Raw genomic sequence first — 26,444 nt, 5'->3', positions numbered from 1 at the left:
TAAGTGCCCAGAAATGTTCCATGTGCTCCTGGAACACACAGAACATTGCCGGGCACTTAAGAAACATGTGGAGATAGGGTAATCTCCAGGGACCAGCAAGAGGGATACGGGTGTGGACCTGCCTGGTGGGGAACTCCAGGATCGAGAGGGTAACAGATTCGAGGTGAAAGTAGGCCTGAAAATGTAGGTAGATTTTATTTGGAGGGGGAAAGTGGGAGTTTGGAGTTGGGGAGGAATGAACTGTGCTAAGGAAGGGCAGAATGAGAAAGGCCTGGCATAGTAGGAGGGCAATATGGCTAAGGCATAAGTGGGTGGGAGAGAGTTGGGAATTTCAGGGCTGGGTTTTGAAAGATGTTAAATGTCAGCAAGAGAAATGACTCGTGACAGTAGGAATCACAGAGTTGAAGATTTTTTAATTTTGCTATTTGGAAGTGAGGTCCTTAGGAGGCCTTTTGTCCTTGAGTCTTGTTTCAAGACACAAATGCCATTGAAGTTTTCAAACTGAAAGCTTCTCTCTCTTCATTCGTTGTTCTCGATCATTCCCAACTTTCTGTTTGGTGCATGGTTGTTGCAGATTTTTGCATTGTCCCTTCAAGAGTTTACAGTTGAGGCTCCAAGAGATTGTCCTGGGTCATGTTGACCTTACAGGCAGAAGCAAGGCAAGACAGCCTTCTGTCTCCCCACCCCCTTCCCACCCCCCAGCATGGCAACAGACTGCAGTCTTACGAGGGTCTAGCTCTAGCTCCCTCACATCCAGAAGGCTTGTTTAGGTCTGGTGACAAATCACCTTAGAGATTACACAGCCAGCATCTTTGAGCCCCAAGGGTCAGGGGAGCCAAGCCTGGGGTAGGGAGGTGGAGGAGGCTCTTGGTTCAGAACTTCCAAGGCTAGTCTGGGATAATTCACCCCTTCAAGCCTCTTGTGCCCTATCTCACAGGCTGTGGGCATACTTCCTTTTTGTAATCTTTAGAAGTTGGTGATTGATGGAGAGGAGGGACAGCATTTAAAAATATTATTTATGTCTAGAATTACTTTACTCAACATTGAGTATTTACAAGTGGAAGTAATTATCTCCCCTAAGTTATAGTTTCTAAAGGAAGAGACAGACCACCATAGCCTGGAGTGGACACCATAAGCAACAAATGTTAATTGAACAGCCCCTAAGTGCGGGACCCTTTGCTGGGCCCGGGAGGATGTTGGGGGTTGAGGTATAGAGCAGGCCACACCTCTGAAGGGCTGCCTGTGGAACCTACCTGGGGACTAGTAGTACAGGTGAGAAGAGAGTTCCTGACAGCCCAGTTGACCCCCAATACCAAAGGGGTGGCTCAGAGGGAGACTGCTGGAGAAAGGAGTGAGGAGTCAGGATGTGCCCCAGAAAAGAAGGTATTTGGAGCCCAGCATGAAGCTGATTTGGGGACTGGCATGTGTTGGGGGACTTGGGCAGGATGGTGGTCAGGGGAGCCCGGCCTGAGCACTGGGCACTGGTGGTGGTAAATAAGGTATGATTGGAATGCAGGCCACAGTGCAGAAGTGGGTTACAATGTTGTGGAACAGAATGTCCCCCTGGGGACAGAGGGAAGTCTTGGGCAAGAAGTGTCCCGACGGCAGCTGTACTGTAGATTGGCTAGTTGAGTTTCTAGCTCAACTAGCTGGGTGGATTTGTGCTGAGGAGAGTAAGGGAAGATCTAGGAGCTGTCAGGCTAGAGGCTGAGGATTGGCGCCAGGGACTAGAATGGAACCGAAGGGTGGGCACAGCAGCTTACAATGAAGGGATTGAGGGGGCTTAGTGACTGAGGAGCTCTGAGGGGCGGGGTGTGGGAGGACCCATAGCCGGCTTTGGATGAAGGGCCTGGGAGAGCAGGCTGCAGAATGTTCTGGCGCCTGTCCAGGGTACTCTCTTTCTGAGTCATTTGTGTATACTTTTTCAGAAATGGTTGTGTCATGTCCACACATATCAGTTATTGTAGATATCAAATTTGTGTGTGCACAAAGGCACACAGAGACAGGGAAGCTAAATGTTCCTGTCACCTCCAAAAGGGAGGATGGTAATTTTGTAGTTTAGGGAAGGCCCATGGCATTTTAACAGCAGTTGATTTACAGAGGATGAAACTTGAGCCAGCCCTGGAGGAAAGTGCTGTGGGCTCTTGGGGAGAAATTAGAAAGCAGCCCACATTGTGCACCCACGAGCAACCCCAGCAGATGAGGTCAGGGCCTGGGGGTGCAAACGCTCTGGGGTGGCCCAGGTCCTGCCTGCAGGGTCGTGGCTGTCTGCGGATGTGTCTGTTGTTGGACGTGGACACAAAGGTAACTGCCAGCCATCCCCAACTCTGCACAGTCGCTCGCTTCCTTATGCCTGGGCTGGGGTGCCCTGTAATGACTCTGGGCATAGAGAGCTTTGTGCCATGGGATTTGCACTTTCCACCTGGGTAACTAAGAACAGCTTGGCAATTAAAGCGGTGGTTGGGGTGCCTTTGGAGGTGCTGTGGGGCAAGACATCTGAATACGTGTCACTCACTGAATGAGTTCCATCATTGCTAAGACTTTTCTATAGACTGAATTCTCTTTTCTGCCTTAGTTAGGAGTGCTTGCTTTTTAACCTTCTGTCTCTGTAAGGAGAGTTGCTTCTTAACTTTTTATTTCAGTAATGATTCCCTTATACAAAACTTTCATTAGTAATTACCCTTGTCTTCCACTAAAGGGTATACGATTGGTATGGGATGGCCAAAACAAAACATAATCACAGATAAGTGATGATCTATTTCATTTTCTGATTGGGTTCTGTTAGTCACTCCCTTGTTGCTAATTCCTGTTAAACCCCCACTCCCACCCCAACTGACCAGGTGCCATGCTAGGCCCAGTGGAAACAAAGATGTATGGACCCTGTCCTCAAAGAGCCCAGGCTCTGTTCCTTGCTGTCAAGCCGTGTGCTCCAGGAAACTTGTCAAGGAATAAAATGGACTCCACTAGGGCTTTGAATATTGGGCTAGATTCCCAGGCCTGGGATTCTTAAGGCTTGAGAAGTTTGTCCTTGAGGACCACAGCCTTCCTACTGCTTCAAGCAACACACCTGGGTCTATGAGAGTTATCAGTAGTAACGTTGAGCCTCTGCTCTTTCTGGATGAAAAGGAACTGGAATTGGTTGGAAAATATTTCACCCCTAGTGGCTGAGCTGTTGAATTACTTTCTCAGACAGGCTATTGAAACTTTTGGATCTCATTAAATCAGGAAACCTGCCATTCACTGACACATTAGTGAATTAAAGAATCAGAGAGTAACTTGACTTTCAAGGAGAGTAAGTGGTGGATTTTCTTCTATTTGACTAATTGGGTACCAGGGGATGTGTTACACTCCAGGATAGTCACTCCACAGCAAGAAAGTTGGGGGTAGGGAGCAGAAAGGAAGCCAGGAGTGGGCCATGGTGGCAGGCACTCCCAGCTTCTTAGTTTAAATGCCACCTGCTGGCTTCCTGGGAGAGCAGCTTCCATCTGCCTGGGACAGAGAGCTTCCGGGGACAGAGGCATACCTGTGTCTCTGGCTGATTTCCCAGGTTGTTCCCTGGGCCCAGTTCCACCTCTGAGGGCATGTCCAGCTTTGCTGCTGGCAGCCACAGAAGCATCTGAGAGGCATGTGCTCTGGACAACTGGGTCTGTTCCGTGCTGGCAGAGCTTTTGCAGAGGCCTGCCCAGAGGCTCGCAGCTCCTGGGAGGAGCGAGGATATGGTGTCTGGCTCAGCTGAGATGGACCATGCATTACACTCACAAGATGTGCTCACTGGCTCACTGGCTTTCCTTGGCACTGCTGGGAGGTTGGCAGGCTTATGTCGCACACCCTGCAGGCTGCCACAGCTCCATCCTGTGTAGTGCTGACTACACTCCCAGCTTTCTATGAGGGCACAGCCCAGCACGGCTGTATGCAAGTTTACTATGTTTGTTGGTGGAGAGGTAATCTTGAGGCAATCAAAGAGAATCAGGGATAAATTTCAGGCTTCAGCAGGACTGTTCTGTTGTTAACACAATTAGTTCCATTAATCCTCTCCAATCATCTAAGGTAAACAGACAGCCTTTGAAGTCAGGGCAAACATCTTTGTGAAGAAAGGAAAGGATGAAGTGATCAACTCCTTTCTTTCCAAAGCCCTTACCATTGTGAATCATGAACAAAACGTTAAAAGCATCACCACCTGCTATATCCACACAAGAGGACCAGGGAAGCGGCTTGGGGAGTCTCTTAAGCGGGGCGTGTTGTGTCCCCAGCAGGGGATTGGGTTGGACTGGCGGGCAGGACTCCCTTCTCCAATTGAGATCTTCGAGAAAGCCTAGAATTAGCCTTTGGATAACAGTCCAGTTGGGCTACTTAAGTTGACCATTTCCTCTCTCCCTCCCTCCCTCCCTCCCTCCCTCTCTCCCTCCCTCCCTTTCTCTGTTCTTCCCTCTCCCTCATTTCCTCCCTTCTTTTTTCTCCTCCTTTTCTTTTTATTTTATTATGGAAAATTTCAAACATATGCAGAAATAGAGCAGAATAATGAACCCTCATGTCTCTACCACTCAGTTTCAATAGTTATCATGGCCCATGAGCAATTTTCCAGTTGGTGTTTAATGATCACCACCCCTCCCTCTATGTGAGTTTTCTGATTTGTTGTGTGTTGCTTATCTGTGTATGAATGAAGGGGGAAATTCTAACAGAGATTTCCTGTCTCTTCTTTCTCTTCTCCTTAGAAGTTGAAGGGGCCAACAATATTCATTGGTGTGGAGGTTATCTGGGCCAAGAAAGTTGCAGTCAGGGCAGGAAAAGGGGTTGGAGAGGTTGGGTGGTGGGAACTGGGAAAAGGTTCTGCTGAACGTGGGTCCGGGTCCGGCTGGTGGGGTACATGGATTGAGAAGTGGGACTGCCTTTTTGTTTAGATTTCAGCAAATTTGCCAACTCTGCATTGCTTTTATTCCCCGGGGATGAATGTAGAAGTAGTAGACTTCGTAACAACAGCTATGCCAGTGTCATCTTTGCCTGGCCTTGGTTCTAATCCTGTTACTCCCTTTTCTGTGTCTTACCTTAAAACAGGAGCTGCACCTTGTGGGGACCTTGTGGCTCTGCAGCCTAAGTAAGAGAGCATCTTGGGCAAGGGGTTTAGGCACTAGCCACAGTTTTCCTGCAACAGGCCTGGGACTTGGGGTGCCCTGTTACAGCCCCCCACCAGTGTATCTTGACAGAATATCAGAGCTAAGGTGTTTAGTGGTGAGGGGTGGGACACTCAAATGTGTTAGAGCAACAGCAGCAGGCAGATAGGTTTCTTAGCAACAGGAAATGCCATTATGCCAACTTGAAACATTAGTTCAGTTTTTCTACTTTTTTTTCCCACCACACAAACCCCACTTTGCAAAAAGTGCAGACAGTTAGTTCAGTGGTGCATGAAATCAGTGTTACAACTGATGTAATAAAAACTACAGTATGCAGCTGGGCCCAGTAGCTTGCTCCTATAATCCCAGCACTTTGGGAGGCCAAGACAGGAGGATTGCTTGAAGCCAGGAGTTCGAGACCAGCCTGGGTAACATAGTGAGACCCTATCTCTACAAAATATGTTAAAAAATGAGCCAGGCATGGTGGAATGCACCTGTAGCACCCAGCTACTTGGGAGGCTGAGGCAGGAAGATCACTTGAACCCAGGAGTTAGAAGCTGTAGTGAGCTGTGATCATACCACTGCTTTCCAGCCTGGGCAACAGAGCAAGATCCTATCTCAAAAACAAAAACATGCCTACAGTGTATGTTTGGCAGGGAGGAGGGGGATGGGGGGATGATAGACTTGGGTTTTTTTTTTTTTTTCCCCATCTCTTTAGAAGATATACAGAAAGTTAAAAGAAGCAAGGCTTTTATAAGCCATGTGTCTGTGAAGAGGGTGCATGTTTGGTGATGAAGGTTTGGAAGGAGGGAAGTCAAAGTAGACCCCACCCAGGGCAGCAGAAGTCAGGCCTCTGCATTTTCAGACACCTGAGCAGATCCTCCTCACCCTCCTCGTCTCATTGTGTTGGAGGGCTCCAGGGTCAGTCCTCATTCCTCCAGTTTCGTGGCTCAAACTACAGATCTATATCTTTTATCCAAAATGCTTAGGGCTAGATTTGTTTAGAAATAAAGAATTTGGGGGAATTTTAGAAGGTTAATGTAGTAAATATTCTGTATATTACATAACATTCCCACTGGGTTCTGGGGCAGCTCTTTGTGATCAAATAATATTTCTATATCACAAATGTACAAATATTCACAGGAAGTAGAATCAACATAGACAGTAAATAGCCTTATGTCATTTTGGGTTAGGTTTTATTGCTGAATAATTTTGACCCAAACTTCAATGAAACTTTTAGTTTTTAGAGCTTCGTGGCTGTCAGGATTGTGGATCGCGGGTTGTGGGTCAGTCCCATCTCTCTGCTGCCGACTACCAAATTCAGGTCTGAAGCTTGGACCTGCCCCCCGAACTTCAGACCTATAGATGCAGCTGTCCCCGGCTGTCTCACAGACGTCTCCAACGTGGCTGGTGCAAACCTGCTCCTGTTCACCCCTCCCACCCTGTTCTGATCCCCGTCTTCTGTTCAGCCAAGGGCAGCTCCATACAATGGAGCTCAGGCCAGAAGTCTCCGTGCAATCCCTGCCTCCCCTCCTTATCTCACACACTACGTGCAATCCCGCAGCAAATCTTTTGGCTCTATCTTCACATTACATTCAGAATCTGACCAATTACCATCACCTCCACTACCACCACCCCTTCCCAGCCACCGTCATCACTTGTCTGGACTATTGCCATAGGCTCCTAAGTTGCCTTCCTACGTCCTCATGGGTGCCTCAGATTTATTCTCCTTGCAGCCACTTTTTAAAGTGTGAGTCACAGCATCTCACTGCTCTGCAGTCTCTCCTCTGGCTTCCCATCTCCCTCACAGCCAAAGCCTAGGCACATGCTAGGCCCTGGCTCTCTGACCTCATCTCCAACTGCTCCCCACACTCTGCTCCAGTCACACCCATCTGCTTCAACTACTGGCAAAGACTAAGTCTTCCCCCACCTCCGTGCCTTTGCATCTGCTCCTTTCTCTGCCCCCAGTCGAGCTGGCTCTTTCGATGATCAGGGCTTTCCTGGATAAAAGGTGATATAATTCTTACGTGTATTTGACCAAAATATCATATGGAAATCTAATATCTAGGATAGAAGGTCATAAACGAAGGACCCATTCTGACATTCAGAGCTTGAACAGTTTTCAGATCATTTTTGCTGTGTGCTTCAGGAAATATCTTCCCTCCTGGTTCAGATCGTGGTGTGGGCTTCAGCATATGTGAGTCTCATTTGTTGTCCAGCTGTATGAGCCAGAATTGTTCATTTTTAAAAGCCTGGACTTCATAAATCATGTAGAAAACAAGCATAGATGTATAAGGAGAGTTGCCCATTTTCAGAGAATATATAGTGCCTGCTTCCATATATAATTTGTACCTCAAAACTTATGTATTACTTAGTTACAGAAAAAAAGCCAGTTGGACAGTTTAGTGCACTCATTAGATTACATGTTAAGGCAGGTTTTATCCCAGAAAATAGAAAATCATGCCCTACTTCTTATTTACGTCTTGTTCATCGTTTTGATATAAAATCTAAAAGTCTTAAAAATTTGATTTATACCTTTAAAATTCAACACAGAGTCAACTGATGAATATTGGATTAAAGGAAAATGTCACTGATTTTGACATATCTAATCAATTCTGTTTTACTTTATGTTATATAATTTTGAGACTTATGCTTGGTTTCCTTAGAGAACCAGCATTTTTCTTTTTTTTCCTTTTTTCCTGTCTTACAAAGAATTCAAGACAAATAGGAGAATATATTCCAGTGGATTTCCATACATACAAAGATAGTGACTCTGAATAGGTTGATGATAGGCACTGTATGGTCATATATAGCAGAAATGTTTGCCCATTCCTGATCAATGAAGTCTGCTGTTATGACAGTTTGTTACGTGAAAGGTAGTTAAAAGGTAACATTGTCTAGGATATAAAAAATGTAGACTGCCTCACCTCACAAAAGTGGAGGAACACCATTATATGCAGGAGATTTGATCAAAGCAAAGGATTTTTCAGTTAGATTAAAAATCTATTGAAAAGTCTATTGATAATCCCAACTACTCGTGAGGCTGAGGCAGGAGAATCGCTTGAACCCAGGAGGCGGAGGTTGCAGTGAGCCAAGGTAGCTCCACTGCTGTCCACTCTGGGCAACAGAGCGAGACTCCATCTCAAAAAAATAAGATAAAAATCTATTGAACTATTGAAGCTTTTCCTTAATATGTTCAAACTGTATTCAACTAAGAAATACACTTGACTACTCACCACTCAGAGTTGGTGATTAGGATTGAGTAGTGCTGTAATTATTTGACCAGGAAATTATACTTTTCCAGAGATAAAATTTAAAATAATTTGTCTCATTTTTAATTTGTACCTTAAAGAACTGAAAATCAGGATAACTGAGTTTCTTTTTTTTTTCCAACTGTAGGCAATTTACTCAGGTGCTTTAATGGATTGTTTAACCTCATTATGACTCAGTTTCCTTACCTATAAATGAGAAGAGTGAACCACATAATGTTCTTAAAGCACCAAAAATTTACTTATTTTTAACAAAAAAGCTATAGTAGAAAGTAGAAGAAAAGTAGAAAGTTGAGAAACTATAGATACATAAAAAGAAAAAATTATTCCACTCCCCCATAAACACCTTTTTTCTTTAGCATATGTACCTACCACATACATATTTCAGTTTTACAAAATTGGATCATAGAATACATGTTCCTTTACAATCTCATTTTCTCCCATTGAATACAATATTGTGAATATCTTTGCATGTTATTACATATAATTCAACAAGATTTTTTTCCATGATGGCATGGTGTCTAATGGTTTGAATATGCTACAATTTATTTAAATAATTTTGTATTTAATGAACAATTAGTTTCTAATATTACACTCTTAAAATTTCTGTAATGATTATTCTCATAGTTAAATCTTTACACATATGTGTGATTTGAGATAAATTCCCAGAAGTGGAACTGCAAGATTAAAGGATTTTTGTCATGTAAGGCCAAAACACTCTTTACAAATTTTGTGTCAATTTACATTTCATCAGCAGTGTATAATAGTGTTTGTTTCTTCCCCATTCTCATAAGTACTGCATAATAGTACTTCAGATGACATATTTTGGAATTTCTATTCAAGGTGGTCCTGGAGAAAATGAGTTTTGGGGTTTTTGTTTTGTTTTGGTTTTGCCTACTCAAGACCCCATATAAATTATAAAAAAGGAGAAAAAGGGGAAGTCTGTATTAACCAAGTGGGCAGAAAGAGGTCGTCATCAAACTATTTCAGAGAATTCTGGGAGATGAAAGTAGAAGGTGGGGTGGCAGCTAGTGGAGCAGAATAGAGGGCTCTGGAGCTAGAGCCCAGAACATGTGCAGAGGGCACAGGAACCTAGCATAGAGCAGCTTCTCTGCAGGACTCTAAAGGGCTCCAGGCTTGAACACCAGGACCCTTGCCCCAGGTGATAACAAGTGACCATTGGAAAGTCTGTATGTGGAACCATATGCTCCCCACTGTCACTACAGAAGGGCCTAACTTTCACATAAAAAATTGGAAGGTTCTTTGAAAAAGAAATAGTTTAATGGTTTGAGGAGAACTAGCAAAGCATTGTGGGTATTACTCTCCAGAAGAAATCAATTTCTCATTCAGGGACCCCCTGCTCTAATGGCCAGATCCCACCATCTAACACTATGGCAAACGGGTCCACAATTCTTAGAAATATGCTGCATTCGTAAACAAAAATAAATGAGAGAGAGAGAAATGAGAAAATAGGAAGGCACTGCCTGTACATGAGAAGGGCATTATGAATAAATAGAAAGGCATTTCTGGAAACTCAAGATATTGTCAGAAAATTTCAGAGGAAGAATTATAAGATAAAATCAAGGAAATCTCCTAGACTATGGAATAAAAAGATAAAAGAAATGGATATATTTATATCACATAGTAAGAGACATAAGGATCATTCCTACTGGTCCAACATCTGCATTAGGAGTTTCAGAAAGAAAATGAAGAAGAGACCCATGACAAAGAACAAATAGAAGAGTATCTCCCACAAATTCAGTGTCACTTAGGACAGTGAATCCAAAAAGATGCCCTGAGACATATCACTGTGACATTTTAGAACACTGAGGATAAAGAAGACCCAAAAACTTCCAGAAAGTGAAAACAAGGTCACCTATTAAACAACAGTAATTGGGCTGACATCAGAGTCCATTGATAATATTGATGTTAGAAGAAAGTTCTGATAGATTGTGATTTTTTTTTTTTAAACCTGGAATTCTATATTCAGCTAAACTATCAATTATGTGTGAGAACAGGCATGAAAGGTTTTGGTAAGCTGGTTTTCTGATTAATATTTCAATGAGAATGTACTGTCCTAGCAAAAACAAGGGAATAACTCAGAATAAGGAAGAGAATGGATTTCCAAGACAGTGACTGCACCCAGCAGAACAATGAGATACGCAGTGCTACAGTTGTGCGGCAGACCAGAGAGCGTCAGCTCAGATCAGGGAGAATAGGACAGTGGAGTGTCCCAATAGGTACACCCTGCAAGAAAAGAACACTGGGAAGACTTAAAGATCTGAGAAAGGCAATTGGTAGACTGTAAGATGAAGAATGCATTTGAATTAGATGCTAGGTATATTAGCCATTGAGTGGCATGTGGATTGTTACATTGGGCCCATGGGAAAGAAGGTGTATGTAACACCATTTACAAAGTCATAATAAGGAAAAATGATTAGTTTTCAGATTTTAGAACTAATGTATACACAAAACATGGAAATTAACTATGGTTAGAAAACAGAATATCAGTGTTGTCAACCTTGATAGGTTAAGAGTAAAGACAAAAATTTCAGAGGTGGCTGGGATGCAGGGTGGCAAGCAGAGGATGGGGAATGCTGGAAGCACTAATGTCCTCTGGGTACAATGTGGAGGGTCAAGGGATATATTCTCTACAGTTAATGGAATAAGAAATTGACATTTTAGGTGTGTGGGTTTTTTTGTAGTTGTAGAGAACAGGGAATAAACAGAATTTTTGATGTATAACTTTTGTGGAAGGGCAAAGAGGAGGAAAGTGGTAAGTAAACTGAATCCTCTTCTATCATAGCAGCAAGGTAAAAGAGAATGTCTAAAATAATAAATCAGGAAATTGAGGCATACACATTTTATTTAGGGATACAGCAGTGACCACCAGAAAAACCCATGTAAAAATTCTTAAAATTGGTCCCTCTGAGGAGTGATGGGGCAGAGGACTGTTGCTTCTCACGGCAAGCAGACATGTAGCTTTTGGTTTCTTAAAACTGAACACATCACAGTACTTAGTTTTGGCTATATTTTAATGAATAAATAACACAAAAATATATAACCCAAATAAAACTTTGACTAATTTGATAAGCAAAAGAAAAGAAAAAAGATATTATCCTTTATTTTATTTTTGTATGTATTTTTAAACTAAATGATTTTCAAGTCATTTCTGACTCTTAGATTTCATGCTTCTATAGTTTTTTATAAGACTGTTCTTTTTCTCACAGGACATGGTTCCAACTATATGATGAAAAGCAATGGCAAATAGAACTGGTATACAGAGAATTATGATACAGGAATATTCCCCAGAGAGCAATTATTCCCCAAAGTTGGGCATCCTGCATCACATGTGTATGTCATTGTCTGAGCCTCTCAGCCATTTTGCTGTGGGTTTAGTGTACCTTACAACTATGAGCTCCAGGAGGACGATGAAGGGGCATTACTCTCATTGCTCTTGTGTCCAAGGAGCAACTTTTTTTTTTTTTTTTGAGACAGAGTCTTGCTCTGTTGCCCAGGCTGGAGTGCAGGGGGGCGATCTTGGCTCACGCAACCTCTGCCTCTTGGATTCAAGCAATTCTTCTGCCTCAGCCTCCCTAGTAGCTGGGACTACAGGTGCAAGCCACCATGCCCAGCTAATTTTTGTAGTTTTAGTAGAAACGGGATTTCACCATATTGGCCAGACTGCTCTTGAACTCCTGACCTCATAATCTGCCCACCTTGGCCTCCCGAAGTGCTGGGATTACAGGCATGAGCCACTGCGCCCGGCAAAGGAGCAACTTTTTCATCATTCATGCAGTATGGGCTCCATGACAGCTCACAATGTGTTCTTTCTGTAGATCTCCCAGAGCTCAGGCTGTCTGTGGGGCAGCCTGCCAGGTCTCAAGGTACCAATTGGAAGCATTGGGTCTCCAGTTGGAGAACCCAGCTTTAACGCACACTCCTCTTCTGCAAATTGTGAGGATGTGTGCAAGTTATTTAAATTCCTAAGCCTCAGTTTTATCACCCATCAAATGGTTAAGAACAACAATATTACCTTCTTCACATAGGTAACTCATGTAGAGTATTCAATAAAGGGTGCTTATTAGAGTTGTGATTATATTAGTATTCATAACACAGTCTCTCTTTTGAATAACTCAGAAAGATGGAAACGAATGATAATGTCTTGGCTTTTAAAGGGAGTCAAGAACTGAATATCAGCCCGGTGTGGTGGCTCATGCCTGTAACCCAGCGCTTTGGGAGGCCAAGGTGGAAGGATCACTTGAGGCCAGGAGTTCAAGACCAGTCTGGGCAACATGGCAAGAAAACAAACAAACAAAAAAGAACTGAATATTTTTGTGAGCAGCCATTGGTAAAAGTTCTATTAGGTTGTGATACCACAGAGACAGAAAATTTTCTGATACGAAGGTAATTTTTCTGGTTGCAAAATCCTGAGTTCCTGACTGAGCTTGCCTCTGTTCACATGGATTCATTCAGTTCCACTTAGAGTCTTTATTGACTACCTATCTCAATCCCAGCCCTGAATCAAGAGCTGTGGAATCCTCAAAAGAAGGACATGGCTTAGCAGGAGAGGTGCTCACAGTCTGGGTGGGAAATAACAATCATAATGACCCGGCAGCTCATATTTACAGGAAGTTGTGTGCCAGACAGTTTCAAGTGCTCCACCGTCTCCTCGAATCCTCCCAACACTCTGAAGCAGGTCCTGCTGACATTCAACTTGTAAGATGAAGAAATCAAAATAAGTGCCACAGAGCTTTAAACAGGCAGAACTGGATTGGAACCCAGGTAGGCTAGCTTCAAAACCTTTACTTTCAATCACTGAGAATTGACTTAGTGTAAGAAATAGGAAACATAAGATAAAACACACACATTCAAATATAACCTAGTGATAGGGACCATTGCCAATCAAAATGCAAAATGTGAAATGCAAAGTGCCGACTGGCAGTGGATTATCTGCTTCAGAATGCTTGGGTAGCTGGCTACATTGCCTGCTATTAGTACTCACCTACCTCTTCTTAGGATGTACAGTCATGTACCGCCATTTCTCTCAAAGTAGACAGGCAGACTGCTGTGACCAGATGATGCTGTGTACCCTTATATACTCTCCACATTAGTTTAGGCACTTTTGGATGTTTTCTCAGCTCAAGAAAGCATTTATGTACACATAGAGTTATTCATTTTTAGCTACCTCTGTCATCGGAGGGAGCCAGCTCTCTGGGGCCATTTCTGAGCCTGCTAAAAAGAGGAAGTAGGTGCTAACTTGAGCCGACTCCATTTGTGGTGTGTTGAGAGCTAAGATCTGTAACGTGGGCCTCCCGTCCAGCCAACAGGAGTTTCACAAAAAGATGATGGCTGCTGCTAACTTGGTTCCCAGTGACCTGGCTACGGGTGAAAGAGAAAGCAGTGTTTCTGCCAGTTTTGAGGGGTGTTTATTTAAGGTGTGTCTGGCAACTGAAGCAAGCTGTAGTCTTGGGGATTGGAGATTATAAACAGCCAGTGCAGTAAAAAGGGACATTTTATTTTTTTTAAATGGGTAGTAACTTAAATTTTTAACAAGTTAGCTCAGAACATGGTTTTGTAAATGGGCATAGAATAACGAATAAGGCCTCCTTTCCTGATTTCTGGTTTGCTCCTCCTGTCATGTCCATCTCTGGAGTCAACTCTAGCCTTTTGCTGATTAAGACTGCTTCTAGAGATGAGGACATATGTGCAGAACACGTGTGTGCATGTGCGTATGTGTGTGTGTGTGTGTGTACACCCATATACTCCCCCATTGTATTCACACAGCAGCACAGCATCAAAAACTTACGGTGTGTTGCTTTATTCCCCCTCCACTTAATGTATCACAGAGCTAGTTCCCTATCAGTTGGTACATTTAGATCTTTTTCAGTCTTTTTAAGGACTCACATGGTGATCTACCATATGATGTACCATAATTTATTTAAGCAGTCTCCTATTCATGGATATTTAGGTCATTAAGTTCATTAAAAGGCTTTCTAGAGCATTTGGTCTAATTATCTTGTTTTATATATGAGGAAATTCAGATCCACAAACACACAGACAGATTTAAATAATTCAGCAGACTCTCAAACCTACATTTTGGATGTGTTTATCTTGCTATTATTGTATTTTGATCACAGGAGACAGGAGAAGGTGGCTCAGCTGTGTGCCTGTGAGTGTGTTTGCACATGTGGGTGTGTGTGTGAATGTGCGCGCCTACACAGGTAGGTGTACATTATGTTGTGTGACAGATGTGCTCTTGAAAAACTCTGAATGAGTCCTTTTATTTTTAAAAATGGAATATGAAATTTTAAATGCTCCGAGGGTGGGAATAGGATTTGTTATTTAAAGGAAACTTGTGGAGGAATCCTTTTGCGAAATAAATCCTTTTTTTCCATTTTTAAAAACTGCTCCATTGAGGTATAATTTACATACAATTAAGTGCATTCATTTTAAGCGTAGGTTTGATTTGTCCCGCCAAATGTCTACATTCATGGAGCCGCCACCACAATCAGGATGGAGAAAACTCCCATCACCCAGGATGTTCCCCTGTGTCTCCTGGCATTCACTGGCCACCTCCGTCTCCAGAGAATCACAGATGTGCTTTTTGTTATTGTAGGTTTGTTTTGCCTGTTCTAGAACATCGTATCAGTGGAATCCTGTGGTATATACTCTTTAATGTTCGGCTTCTTTCACATAGCATCTGTGTTGTTGCATGTATTAGTAGTATATATATATATATATATATGTATGTGTGTGTGTGTATATATATATATATATGAAACAGGATCTCACCTAGGCTGGAGTGCAGTTGTGCAATCATAGCTCACTGCAGCCTCAAACTCCCAGGTTAAAGCCATCCTCCTGCCTCAGGATCCCAGGTACCTGGGACTGTAGGCATGCACCACCATACTCAGCTAATTTTTTTAATTTTTTGTAGAGACAAGGTCTCAGTATGTTGTACAGGCTGGTCTCAAATTCCTGGCTTCAAGTGATCCTCCTGCCTCAGCTTCCCAAAGTGTTGGAATTACAGGGGTGAGCCACCATGCCCAGTCCTCATTCTTTTTTATTGCTAAGTAACTTTCCATTACACGGATGTAGTGTGGTTTGCTTATTCATTTACCTATTGTTGGACATTTGGGACATTTCCAGTTTTGGGCTGTTAGGAATGAAGCTGCTGTGAACATTTCTGTATAGTAGATGGCTTCCCAATAAATCCACGCCACAACTCAGTGTACAGATCCAATTTTTTAATATATTGAAGTAGTATAAGCTAAGGCCATCCATTCAATAAGTCAACATGTAGAAATCTGTATTGAATCCCTCCCGTGTGCTGGACAGACAGGGTCCTGCCTTGCAGGGATGTACACTGAAGCCTGCATGTCTTTGCACTGCAATGGAAGGTGTTTGAGAAAAACAATCTGCCCCTCCTCTTATTTTCTGAAAGCAAGTGCTATTATAAGCCCATTAACAGAATAGAATCTTGAACGTATTTGATTACATGTGTACTCTCTGCTTTTTGACCAGTCACTGCACAATACCAATACAGCTAGTAACAAATTTTACCCCAAATGAAGAGTCTTTAATTAGCTGCTAACTTCAAAATCAGCACCCCGCAGCTGCTGATGAGTTGCTCATTGTATTGCCTCAATGCTTTCTGCTTTCCAAATGCAGAGCTGGGAGGACACCTGCTGCCTGAATGTCCCCTGCTCTGTCCAGCTGGCCTCTCCCATGCCAGGTGGGTCTGGGGACGGTAGTGTGCCTGTGGTGCCTCCAGGGGAGAGTGGCCATCAGTGAAGGGGTACAGGCCTTGGGCAGTGGACCCCCTGCTTTGGGAACTAGTCCCCCAGTCTTCTCTCCTGATGGTTCCCCGTCTGCCTCCTCCTCTCTCACTCTCCACCCTCCTCCAAGTAAAAAATAAAAAGACACAGCAGTAGATTATCTAGGACCTTACTGGTGGAACGAAGGCAGTGCAAGCCTTCCCTTGTCCTTCTCATCCTTTCTGGATTCATCTTTTTCAGACCCTGTCCCTCCCTTTTGCCTCTCTCCACACCTTCGTGCCTGACAGCAGATGGGAAGGGAAGTGAAACTCAAATTGGGCCTGTGAGACCTTTGTGGGCTGTCCTGAGGAAAGGTTTGCTTAGACATCTCAGGCAAAAGTTGAACCTATGGTTAGGAAGCTCGACTTTGTATATTAGACCTCCCTTCCCTTGAACCCAATAACCCCCAACATGTAGGCGTACAGATACCTGTGGGTCACATGGGGGGTGACAGCAGCACATCAGCCAGCAGCCCGGAGAGCAGCACAGGTGGAGTCCTTTCTATTTTGCTGTTGTGGTTGTCAGAGCTCCTGCTGGGCAGGTGTGGTGTCGAGGAAGGAACATGAGTCTGAGAAACAGGAGTTGAGGGAGCAAGTTCTTTTTTTTTTTTTTTTTTTTTTTGAGATGGAGTCTCGCTGTGTTGCCTAGGCTGGCATGCAGTGGTGCGATCTTGCCTCACTGCAACCTCTGCCTCCCGGGTTCAAGCAATTCTCCTGCCTCAGCATCCAGATTAGCTGGGACTACAGGTGTGTGCCACCACACCCAGCTAATTTTTGTATTTTTAGCAGAGACAGGGTTTCACCATATTGGCCAGGCTGGTGTCAAACTCCTGACCTCAAGTGGTCCACCTGCCTCAGTCTACTAAAGTGCTGGGATTATAGGCGTGAGCCACCACACCCGGCCTAGGGAGCAACTTCTGATTCTGCCAGTCCGGCTTCAGGGGTTTCATGTACAGATATAGGTGTGAATGGTACCCCCTGGGGTTGTGCAGCTGGTGTGACCTCACTAGCACACTGCATGATATAATGGCCACCTATCTTCCTTAACCCCAGCTTTCTCAGATGTTCAACAGCACTAGTAATACTTGTTACCACGCCTGTAATCCCAGCACTTTGTAAGGCTGAGGTGGGAGGAAGGTTTGGGCCCCAGAGTTTCAGGCTGCAGCCATGACGGCACCACTTCACTCCAGCCTGGGGGACAGAGCGAGACTCTGTCTCAAAAATTTCTTCTTGAAAATAGCAAAACTCGCTACCTTACAGATTAACTGTGAGGAATGAATAAATGAATGCATATGAGGGGCTTTGTAAATGACTGAGCACCACCCCAAAAAAGTCCCTATCTTTTTGTTTTTCTAAGATTGCCTTTTCAGGGCTTGCTGTGGGTCGGGCTCTTCCCCATTGCCATGTTCCTAATTCACATGAGAGGTACTCTCGTTGCTGCCCAGACCTCCCCTCAGAGCACCATGGGGTGGTCCAGGTGTCTGAGGCATTGCTGTGCCTTCCAGGTCTGCCTGGGGAAGACAGTGACACCTGAAAAGGGGAATGAGCCCACTCTGGGGACGGGAGGGTTGAAGGAAGGAGAACGCACCTTGGACTGGATTGTCAGAGGAGGCTCAGTTGGCCAGGCGGGGCTGGGGGTTGTGAGCGTGACTTGCAAGCTCTGTCGACCTCTCCTCTGTGCCCCAGGCTGACCTGGGTGAGAATTCTGGCTGAAAGCTCTCTAAGCCTGTTTTTTCATCAGGAAAGTAGAGAATATCGCGGTCTCACAGGAGAATGGATGAACTAATGCAGGTGAGGTGCCTAACATGGTGCCAGAGGCACAGTAGGTGTTGTTGCCCTTCTTTCATGAGTACCACAGGTCCTCCTGATGCCCAGGTATACCCTGGGTATAGCCCTTCCTGCCCCGGGTTTCCCCGAGAAAGGGTACATATAATACTCTTACCTTGGATTTTAAAGGACAATAATCTTATCTTAGTTAAGAAAATCTTTTCTAGAGATACGATCTCACTTGTCACCCAGACTAGAGTGCAGTGGCACATCGCAGCCTAGATCTCCTGGGCTCAAGCAATCCTCCCGCCTCTGCCTCCCAAGTAGCTGGGACTACAGCTGCATGCCACTGCACCTGACCTTTAGTTCTTTATTTAATACTCACAACAACACTGGAAAGTCATCAAGTGTCCTGGAATTACATGTAATAATACCAACTTCATTGAGGAAAACTTGTTATAGTAGAAATAACATTGGACTAAGAAGCAGAAGGCTTGGCTTTTTCATGATAACTGCACCAATGATGACTATTTTATGCCTGGTGCCTTTGCTAAGCACTGTTCATAGACTATCTCATTTAACCTCATAGCAGCCCCGTTTCACTGACAAGCAGGCTGAGGCACAGGGAGGGTAGCTGCTTGCTTCAGGCCACATGGCCACTAAGTTTGCTCTTACCCACCACGTGCAGAGTGTCTCCTGGGTGTTCAGTTAAAAAAATTTTTTTAAACTAAGGTAAGCTGCCAAGTGCATGTATGTTTCATGGAATTTTCATGACAACCCATTTCACAGATGAAGAGGCTAGAGGCTCAGGAAGAGTAAATAATTGCCTGAGGTCACTCAACTGATAAAGGACAAAATGGATTCTGCCCTGATTTGACACCAAAGGCTGTGTTTGTCTCCCCCAGTTTGACTGCCTTGCTTCTGGCCCCTGCTGGAGGGGTAGCTGAGGCACCGTAGTGTGAAAGAGAATCATAGTCAAAGAAAATAGAAATAGTAGCTGGGAAGATGTGTAAAGTTGGGGTATGAGGTCTAGGGAGGTTTGATAAATTGGGTTGCATCTGGGAGAACTGGGAGGAGCATGGTGCAAAGAAGGGGCTCAGAACTAACCCTGGGAATGCCTGGGAGGTGGTAGCGAGCCTGCTTTTGTGCCATGACAGCTGCATGGTGCCAATGCTGACTGACAGCTTGCAGGGTTGTGCAGGGCTGGGCACCTACGTTGCATCGTTATTTGGACCATGTAATCGTGAGCAGAATTTATGATTAAACTAATTCAGCGGTGAAGTTGTGTCACACTCTTCACCATCTTTTATACTTGGTGACCCCTCCAGTCATTGAAGACCCACCACCTTGGTTGGATTCTCAGAGCTTCCTCGCTTGGCTGGCTGGGGCTTGGCCGGCGATCTGTGGCCATCTGCTCATGCTGCAAAGCTCTTTGTTGCTTTTGGCATGTTTAATAGCTTAATTTCTATTTTTCTGTTTGGAAATGCAGTTCACCAGCACTGAGGCTGCAGTGGGTGCTAAAATGGTTTCTGATTGCTATCTTGAATGTTAATATCCGAATACATTTTATCATGAATGACCTGTCCTCCCTGCCACGAGTTCTCACTCCCCTTTTGCAAAGATGGGCATGGTGCCTGCCTTTGGATAGGCCCCGAAGCCCATCTCATTCCTTTGCTCTCTCCCTGCCTGCTTTACACAGATAGCATTGTACTTTGCCAATAAAGTCCACAGTCGTGGGAAATCTTTGAGTTGGAGGATATGAGAAAGAGTTTCATTTTGCCGGCAGGGTTTAATAGGGATGATCTAATCTCTAAAAGGCATGCAGTATTTAAATTCCATGCTTTTGGGCAAGAGGGCCCCTGATATTTTTGAACTTTGGCAGGGAGAAGATTCTGGTTTGGCTCTATTCAGTAGAGGCAACTGTTGGTTTTCCTGTTTGTCATTCGCTACAGGGGCTGGTGAGGGTCAGCACTAGTGGTGAGAATTCTGGAGAACATTTTCTTTTCCCAGAAACTTAAAATCATGGACTCTTGGGGAGAAAGGAATGAGAAAGGCAGCATGCGAAATTACCAATTTGGTATTTGGTTCCCATCTGGATTTAAAACCGAAGATCCCAAATTCAGGTGAGCAGCTCCCCCGGGGTGCCCAAGGGGCAGCGCAGGCCTGCTTGTGGCACTCCCTCACTCCTGTGCTGATGGAATACCTCAGCTATCACCAGTGGCCTCTCCCATGAGGCACTGAAGAGTCTTGTGGACGAAAATGAAATTTTGAGGGAAACCTTAAGCTCTCCTAACTATTGGAGGCTGAGTCAGGAAACAAGATGGGGCTCTGGAGTGGCTCTGGGAGCCTCCTGGATTGTGTGTAGGGTGAGACGTTGGGAAAGTTTAGAGAACATTGTTCCAGCTGGTTGCTTTGTCTCATAGGGACATGTGGGGCTCATGGTATAGCCGCCTCATCTTTCCTCTCCCCTTGTTCAAATGTCATTTTAGTAGAGATCACATGCCTGCCTTTCTTCCTGGGGATGGAGCCTTGGGAAGGTGAATGATCCCAGAAGACTCTGGAAGTTCTGAACACAGAGCCTTTTCCCACCTCCACGAGTGTGTGCTGGGTGTTTCCTAAGAGACAGTGAGCTAAGAACTAGGGATGCGAATCTGGTTATCATACTTTCTGTCTAGCAGGACGGAGAGGTAGATGGACAAAGTATTACAGATTCATAGGAGCTGTATTAGTCAGGTGTCTCTAGAGGGACAGAACTAATAGGATATATGTATATATGTATATATGAAGGGGAGTTTATTAGAATTGACTCACACGATCACAAGGTGAAGTCCCACAATAGGCCGTCTGCAAGCTGAGGAGCAAGGAAGCCAGTCCGCGTCCGAAAACCTCAAAAGTAGGGAAGCCGACAATGTAGCCTTCAGTCTGTGGCTGAAGGCCCAAGAGCCCGTGGCAAATCACTGGTGAAAGTCCAAGAATCCAAAAGCTGAAAAACCTGGGGTCTGTTTGAGGGCCGAAAGCATTCAGCACAGGAGAAAGATGAAGGCCAGAAAACTCAGCAAGTCTAGTCTTTCAAACTTCTTCTGCCTGCTTTATTCTAGCCACGCTGGCAGGTGATTAGATGGTGCCCATCCAGATTGAGGATGGATCTGCCTCTCCCAGTCCACTGGCTCAAATATTAATCTCCTTTGGCAGCAGCCTCACAGACACACCCAGGAACAATGCTTTGCATCCTTCAGTCCAATCAAGTTGACACTCAATATTAACCATCACAGGAGCCATGAGTAAGATGTGTCTGGTGTATTGTGGGAACACAGATGAGGGGCTAATTAATTCTGACTGGGCATATCTGGATAGATTTCAGAGAGGAGGTGATAATTGACCTTGACTTTGAAGGAGGAGGAGATATCCACTAGACTGACTCTTCTGAAGTAATTCTTGCTAAATGCGTGCCTGCTCTTTGCTGGGGACAGTGAAAAAGGAAAAGGAGGGGGATAGTGGTTCCTGCCCTCAAGATATTCACAGCTTGTTGGGGAGAGAGCCTGGCACTATGAACCAATGAAAGCTCTGTGTAGACAGATGGGATTGTGGAGGCGGAGAGGCTAGCAGGGGGACTTGGTGATCCAGAGTTTCCAGAGTTACTACTCTCTCTTATAGAGAGAACACAGTTTCTGTAAGGATAGTTCAGTCCTTTCCATAGATGTCTTTAACTACAAGAGGCCTAGCCCTCTGGCTTTTGTCTTACCTGATTATTTCACCACCCTGCCTCTGTATATTATAAGTAGTTAGCTGGATTTGAGGTGGAGAGGGAGGAAGTGAGGGTGCCTGTGCTGTTTCTTATGCCTTGCATACCTTCCCTTCCCTCTTCCCTTCCCTCTTCTACACTGATGTCAGGCTCATCAGATGCTTTATCGGTTGTTTTCCGTCCTTTATCATTAAGCTAGGTTCAGCATTGTTCTCCATTTTTTAACTCTGTAATGAGATGATAAATGCCGTAAAAGCAGGAATAGTGTCTTAATGCTTCTCATATTTCCCCTGGGAGCAGTTTGTGTGGTATAAAGAATATGGATTTCTCAAGACAGGCTTGGCATTGAATCTCAGCATTGTCACTTACCTTGGAATTTGGCCACAATTTCCATATCTGTAAAATAGGATTACATAGGACTTTTTCAACCTCGACATCATTGATGACATTTGGGGCTGAATGATTCCTTGCTGCGAGGGGTCATCCTGCGCACTGTAGAACATTTAACAGCATCTCTGGCTTCCACCCACTAGCTGCCAGGAGCAGCACTCTCTCTCTCCAATCATGACAAAACTGCCTCCAGATGTTTGCCAAGTGTCCCCTGTGGAGCAAAATTGCCCCCAGTTGAGAACCACTGGGATGGTGCTACCTATGGGGTATGCATCAGACCTCCCAGGTCTGCATCTGGGACACAGTAGGCATTCAGTAAATGTTGATTCTCTTTCATTCCTAATTCACCTAGCACTCAACACATTGTAGGTAGGTGAATTACATGGAGCTGTGTCTCTAGGTCTTAGCAGTTTGGGGTAGAAATGTTGTAGAACTCTCAGGTTGTCCACACAATGCACTAACAGAGTCACTGTCATTTTCTTAATTGCAGATTGATCTGGAGCCAGAAGGAAGAGTGTATGTGATCATCGATCTCTCAGGGTCGTCGGGTGAAGGTAGGAGAGTGTGACCTCTCATCCCTGTTCTCTTCCACTGGCCCTTTGCCTTCTGGGTCTCTTCTTTCCCTCCTTGGCCAGGACACATTATAGTGACATTTAATTAATTGGCATCCTTTAAAGGAAAAGGTTATTTTGAAGATGCTTACGCCTGTGTACCAAAAGGGATCAGCCATCTGTTAACTTTGGTGGAGCAGAGGGAAGATTTTGGACTTACCACGTGAGGCCAATAAAACGGGCGTTTTTGCATGCTGTGTGCAAGGCAGGCTTCAGCGGCGGGGCAGCCTCTCCCAGGAGGCTTGCGTGGGGTTTGTGTGTGTGTGGTGGGAAGGAAGTAAAACTAGTTGGTCTAACGGCATCCAGAAATGAAACAAATAAGGTGACAAACTTCAGAATCTTCTTTAGAGCTTCGATAGAAGTGGGACTTCTTTTACCAGTTCTTTACACAGGCAAAAGCTCTGCTCTTAAAGAGAAATAATGGGGGGTGGGGGAACATCTGCTCCCCACTGACTGATTCGATGGCGTATTACACCCTCTTCCTCTTACACCTTCTTCTTTCAATCCTTTCTTTGCTCACTTAATACACTTAAGACCTTTGGAGCACTTGCTGGGTGTTGAGGACTGAGCAGTCAAGGGAAGAAGGGAAGCCTAGAAAATAAAACCTTATCCAAATGGGAACAAGGAGATATAACTGACTTATGCTCTAAGAAAGATTTGGAATTCAGACTGAAATGTAGTTATTGTGGCCATCTTTTCTCTACTGCTCCTCCATCTGTGGGCAGGGGGACAGAACACTTGGCTTTAATGCCATGGCAGGGATATTGGAAGACAATGTGTAGTTCCTCTTGGCAGTGAGAAACAAGCCGTGTTTGGGGACTGTGTCCCAAAGGGAAAGATGGACACTCAGCTCTCTCAGCTCTCCTGCCTGGAACACTTGGGCCTCTCACAACATCTCCCCAGAATACTGGGGATCACAAGCTCAAAGTCACAGTCCCACACACTGTAGTTTAAAGCTCAGTGATAGAAGGCAGGATTATATATTCAGTTAGTCAAATGATGTGCTTGACAGTGGTGCCTGATGATTTCCATTCGGCTAATTTATCACCCAATCTCAACAGGTATTTGGAAGAATTCAATAATTGTGTATATATGGGGATTATAATAGAATTAAGCCCTCTTTTAATAGATCTCAATTATTTGGCATAGATTTAAAACTTTAAACAGCCTTCCAAAATTGGTTGCTTACATTTCCTGCTCTTTATTGCAATTACATTTTGGCATTTCCAACTTCCCTTCTCTGCTCTCAGCTCTGAATCGCCCAGAATAGAACCTGTTGTAGAAGATTTGAGGATTTAACAATATTTCATATGAAATATTTAAGACCTACAAAAGGGCTTAAAGACAAATTAAATGAGCACCAGTGTGCCCACCACCCCACTTAAGAATTAGAGCAAGCAGTGAGGTGAAGCCTTGTCCTTGCTTTTAACATAGCAAGTGATCCAAATTCACCAGACCCGACTTAAGGTTTTGCAGTGTGGCCTCCTGATTCTAGACACTGGCGAAACATTTGATGGGCAAAATCAATCCCCTTTTTTCCTTACATAATCTATGTGCAATATGATAATTAATTAAATATGTATTTCCTGTGCCAAGATGCTGAGCAACCAATGGGAGGCTGGGACTATTTTCTCTTTCTTTGAAAAGATAAATGACTTGCAAAATTATAGAAGACATCCTTTTTTACATTAGAGGGAAAGGAGATGGACAAATGAATGAATAAATAAATCAGAAGCAATTGATTTTTTTCTGCTTGCTTCCACAGCTTATTGCATGTGAATAGCCAAAGCAATTTCCATTGGGCTAAATTCTGAGTCTATTTTTTAAATCTCTTTCATCTAAAGAAAATAGAGTTTACTTCAGAAATGCTGACACATGCCAGAGTCTGTAAAGTGCTAGCATGTGTTGCTCTGAAGAAAAGAAGACATTTTTCTAGTCTTTTTTTTTTTTTTCTTTAATTGCTGTTCTTGGACTTGGGATCCTTTCTTTAGATGGTGGGTAGGACCTTCAGTAATCCGTTCTGAGAAGCTGCTCTTGTTGTTTGTGTTATACATGTCTGTTCCCCATCCTGTTCCTGGGACTGTGAGGGCTCCTAGCCTGGAGAGGGTTTTGGAAGAGTTGGGAGGGCAAGGGGAGGCCCTAGAGAATGAGAAACCATGACATTTCATACCTAAACCATGTGAGATGGGTCTGGGGTGAAGCAAGTTGTCACAGCCACCCTCCTGGATTGACAGACTGTAGACTTTCACAGATTCTTGTCTAAGTATTTTTTTTTTTTTAGTGAAAATACCTAACTCTGCAGTCTGTGAAAGGGAAAGAGTTGAAATGAGGCACAGCTGAAGTTTCACCACTCCATTATTCTGCCAGCAAGCATCCCTTCAGCTCTCATCTCTCAAATGCTGCAGCCCCATCAATGGAAAAAAATACATTCATGGGAATTGCACAAAGTTTACAACACATGCAAATTCCAAGGAACTCAGAGAGAGGTGTGGGGGTGAGATGGTGTGACTACACCCCCTTCTTCTAGGATGCGCTGAAGGATTCTTTTCCTTGCTCACATGCTGTTAGAAAGCTTGGGCGTTTATGTCTGCTAGAGCTGGAGCTAATGTGATTTCTAACTGTCTAATAAAATTCCACTGCTTGCATGTCCTGTGCAGTTCACTATAATGGAATCTGACCAGTGTGTGTTTTGGCTAAACCAGGCATCCTAACCCAGATGTAAGGGGGTCAGGCTGGATGACAGTTAAGGTCATTTCCGGCCATGTGATTTTATCCTTTGGTACAATTTGAATAGACATCTGTCAGAGCTCTGGACTGAGGGCTGGCTAATATGTACAGAAAAAAGGAGTTGCAAGAAATGGACTCGTTTCGACAGGTATGGTGCTAGGCACTTTACCTACATTATACCAAGTAGCAAACCTGCTCAAAATGCTCTTATGGGAAGCTCCAGTCTCAGTCCGTGTTTTACTTACGTCGTAAGTAATAATCACAGGGGTTCTGGTAAGCATGGCACGCCAGGCTCTCCAGATGCTTAAATCAAAGCATAATTAGCCCAGGTAACAGAAGCGTAAGACAGCAATGTAATTCTCACCTGTGCAAATGATGGTTTCCTGCTGTGCCCATTTGTTAGTATTTCTTCCTTTGATATGATGTAATTTGCATATTATTTCTTATTCTTTTTAATAATGTGGCAATGTCCCATGATTCACAGGCTTGCAGATGAGAGATGGTCGGGACCTGACCTGGGGAGTGATAGGTTCTTCTTCCCATGCCTTGCATCCAGGTGTCATGCTCACCTGGGAGAGTTCTTCAGCATCTAAACCAACAATAGCAATGACAAGTACACCTCGTTGGTATGTTTGGATCACCAAACTGTTTCTCCAACAAAATACAGAGGATACAAAGGAATAGGAATGATTTTTGCAACACATACATCACAAATCACGCAGAAAAGTCAAGTTCTGGAGGGATTGCATATTGTGGAAGCAGAAGAGCACAGAACAGGAGGCACCCTGTTTGTTTCTGCAGCCACAGGCTGACAGTGGTCAGTCTCCTCTGTGGGACTCAACAGATAAAGGAGAAAGAGCACAGCCTTAGGAGTCCCTCAGACTTGGATTGAAATCCTGGCTCTAGTGTTTAGTAGCTTAGAGTCTCAGATTTCTCACCTACAACACAGGGATAATGGTACCTATGGTAGGTGCTAGGCCAGGATTGTCATAAAAACAGTGCTTTAGTACA

At 44.2% G+C, this 26,444-nt stretch overlaps 1 protein-coding gene across 2 annotated transcripts in view; it reads left to right on the top strand.

Moving 5' to 3' along the window:
- The window catches only part of PRKCE (protein kinase C epsilon), a 540,751-nt gene that overhangs the window by 169,088 nt on the left and 345,219 nt on the right, over positions 1-26,444 (top strand). For both annotated transcript variants that reach the window (XM_005575968.4, XM_005575969.5), the window contains exon 2: positions 22,586-22,649. In XM_005575968.4, the coding sequence (XP_005576025.1) occupies positions 22,586-22,649 (64 nt within the window). The remainder of the gene's footprint in view (positions 1-22,585; positions 22,650-26,444) is intronic.

This window comes from Macaca fascicularis, chromosome 13, assembly GCF_037993035.2.
Source record: "Macaca fascicularis isolate 582-1 chromosome 13, T2T-MFA8v1.1".
In the NCBI taxonomy this organism is placed as follows: domain Eukaryota; kingdom Metazoa; phylum Chordata; class Mammalia; order Primates; family Cercopithecidae; genus Macaca; species Macaca fascicularis.
Note: the sequence above shows the minus strand (reverse complement) of the source record. Positions and strands in the feature narration are given on the sequence as shown.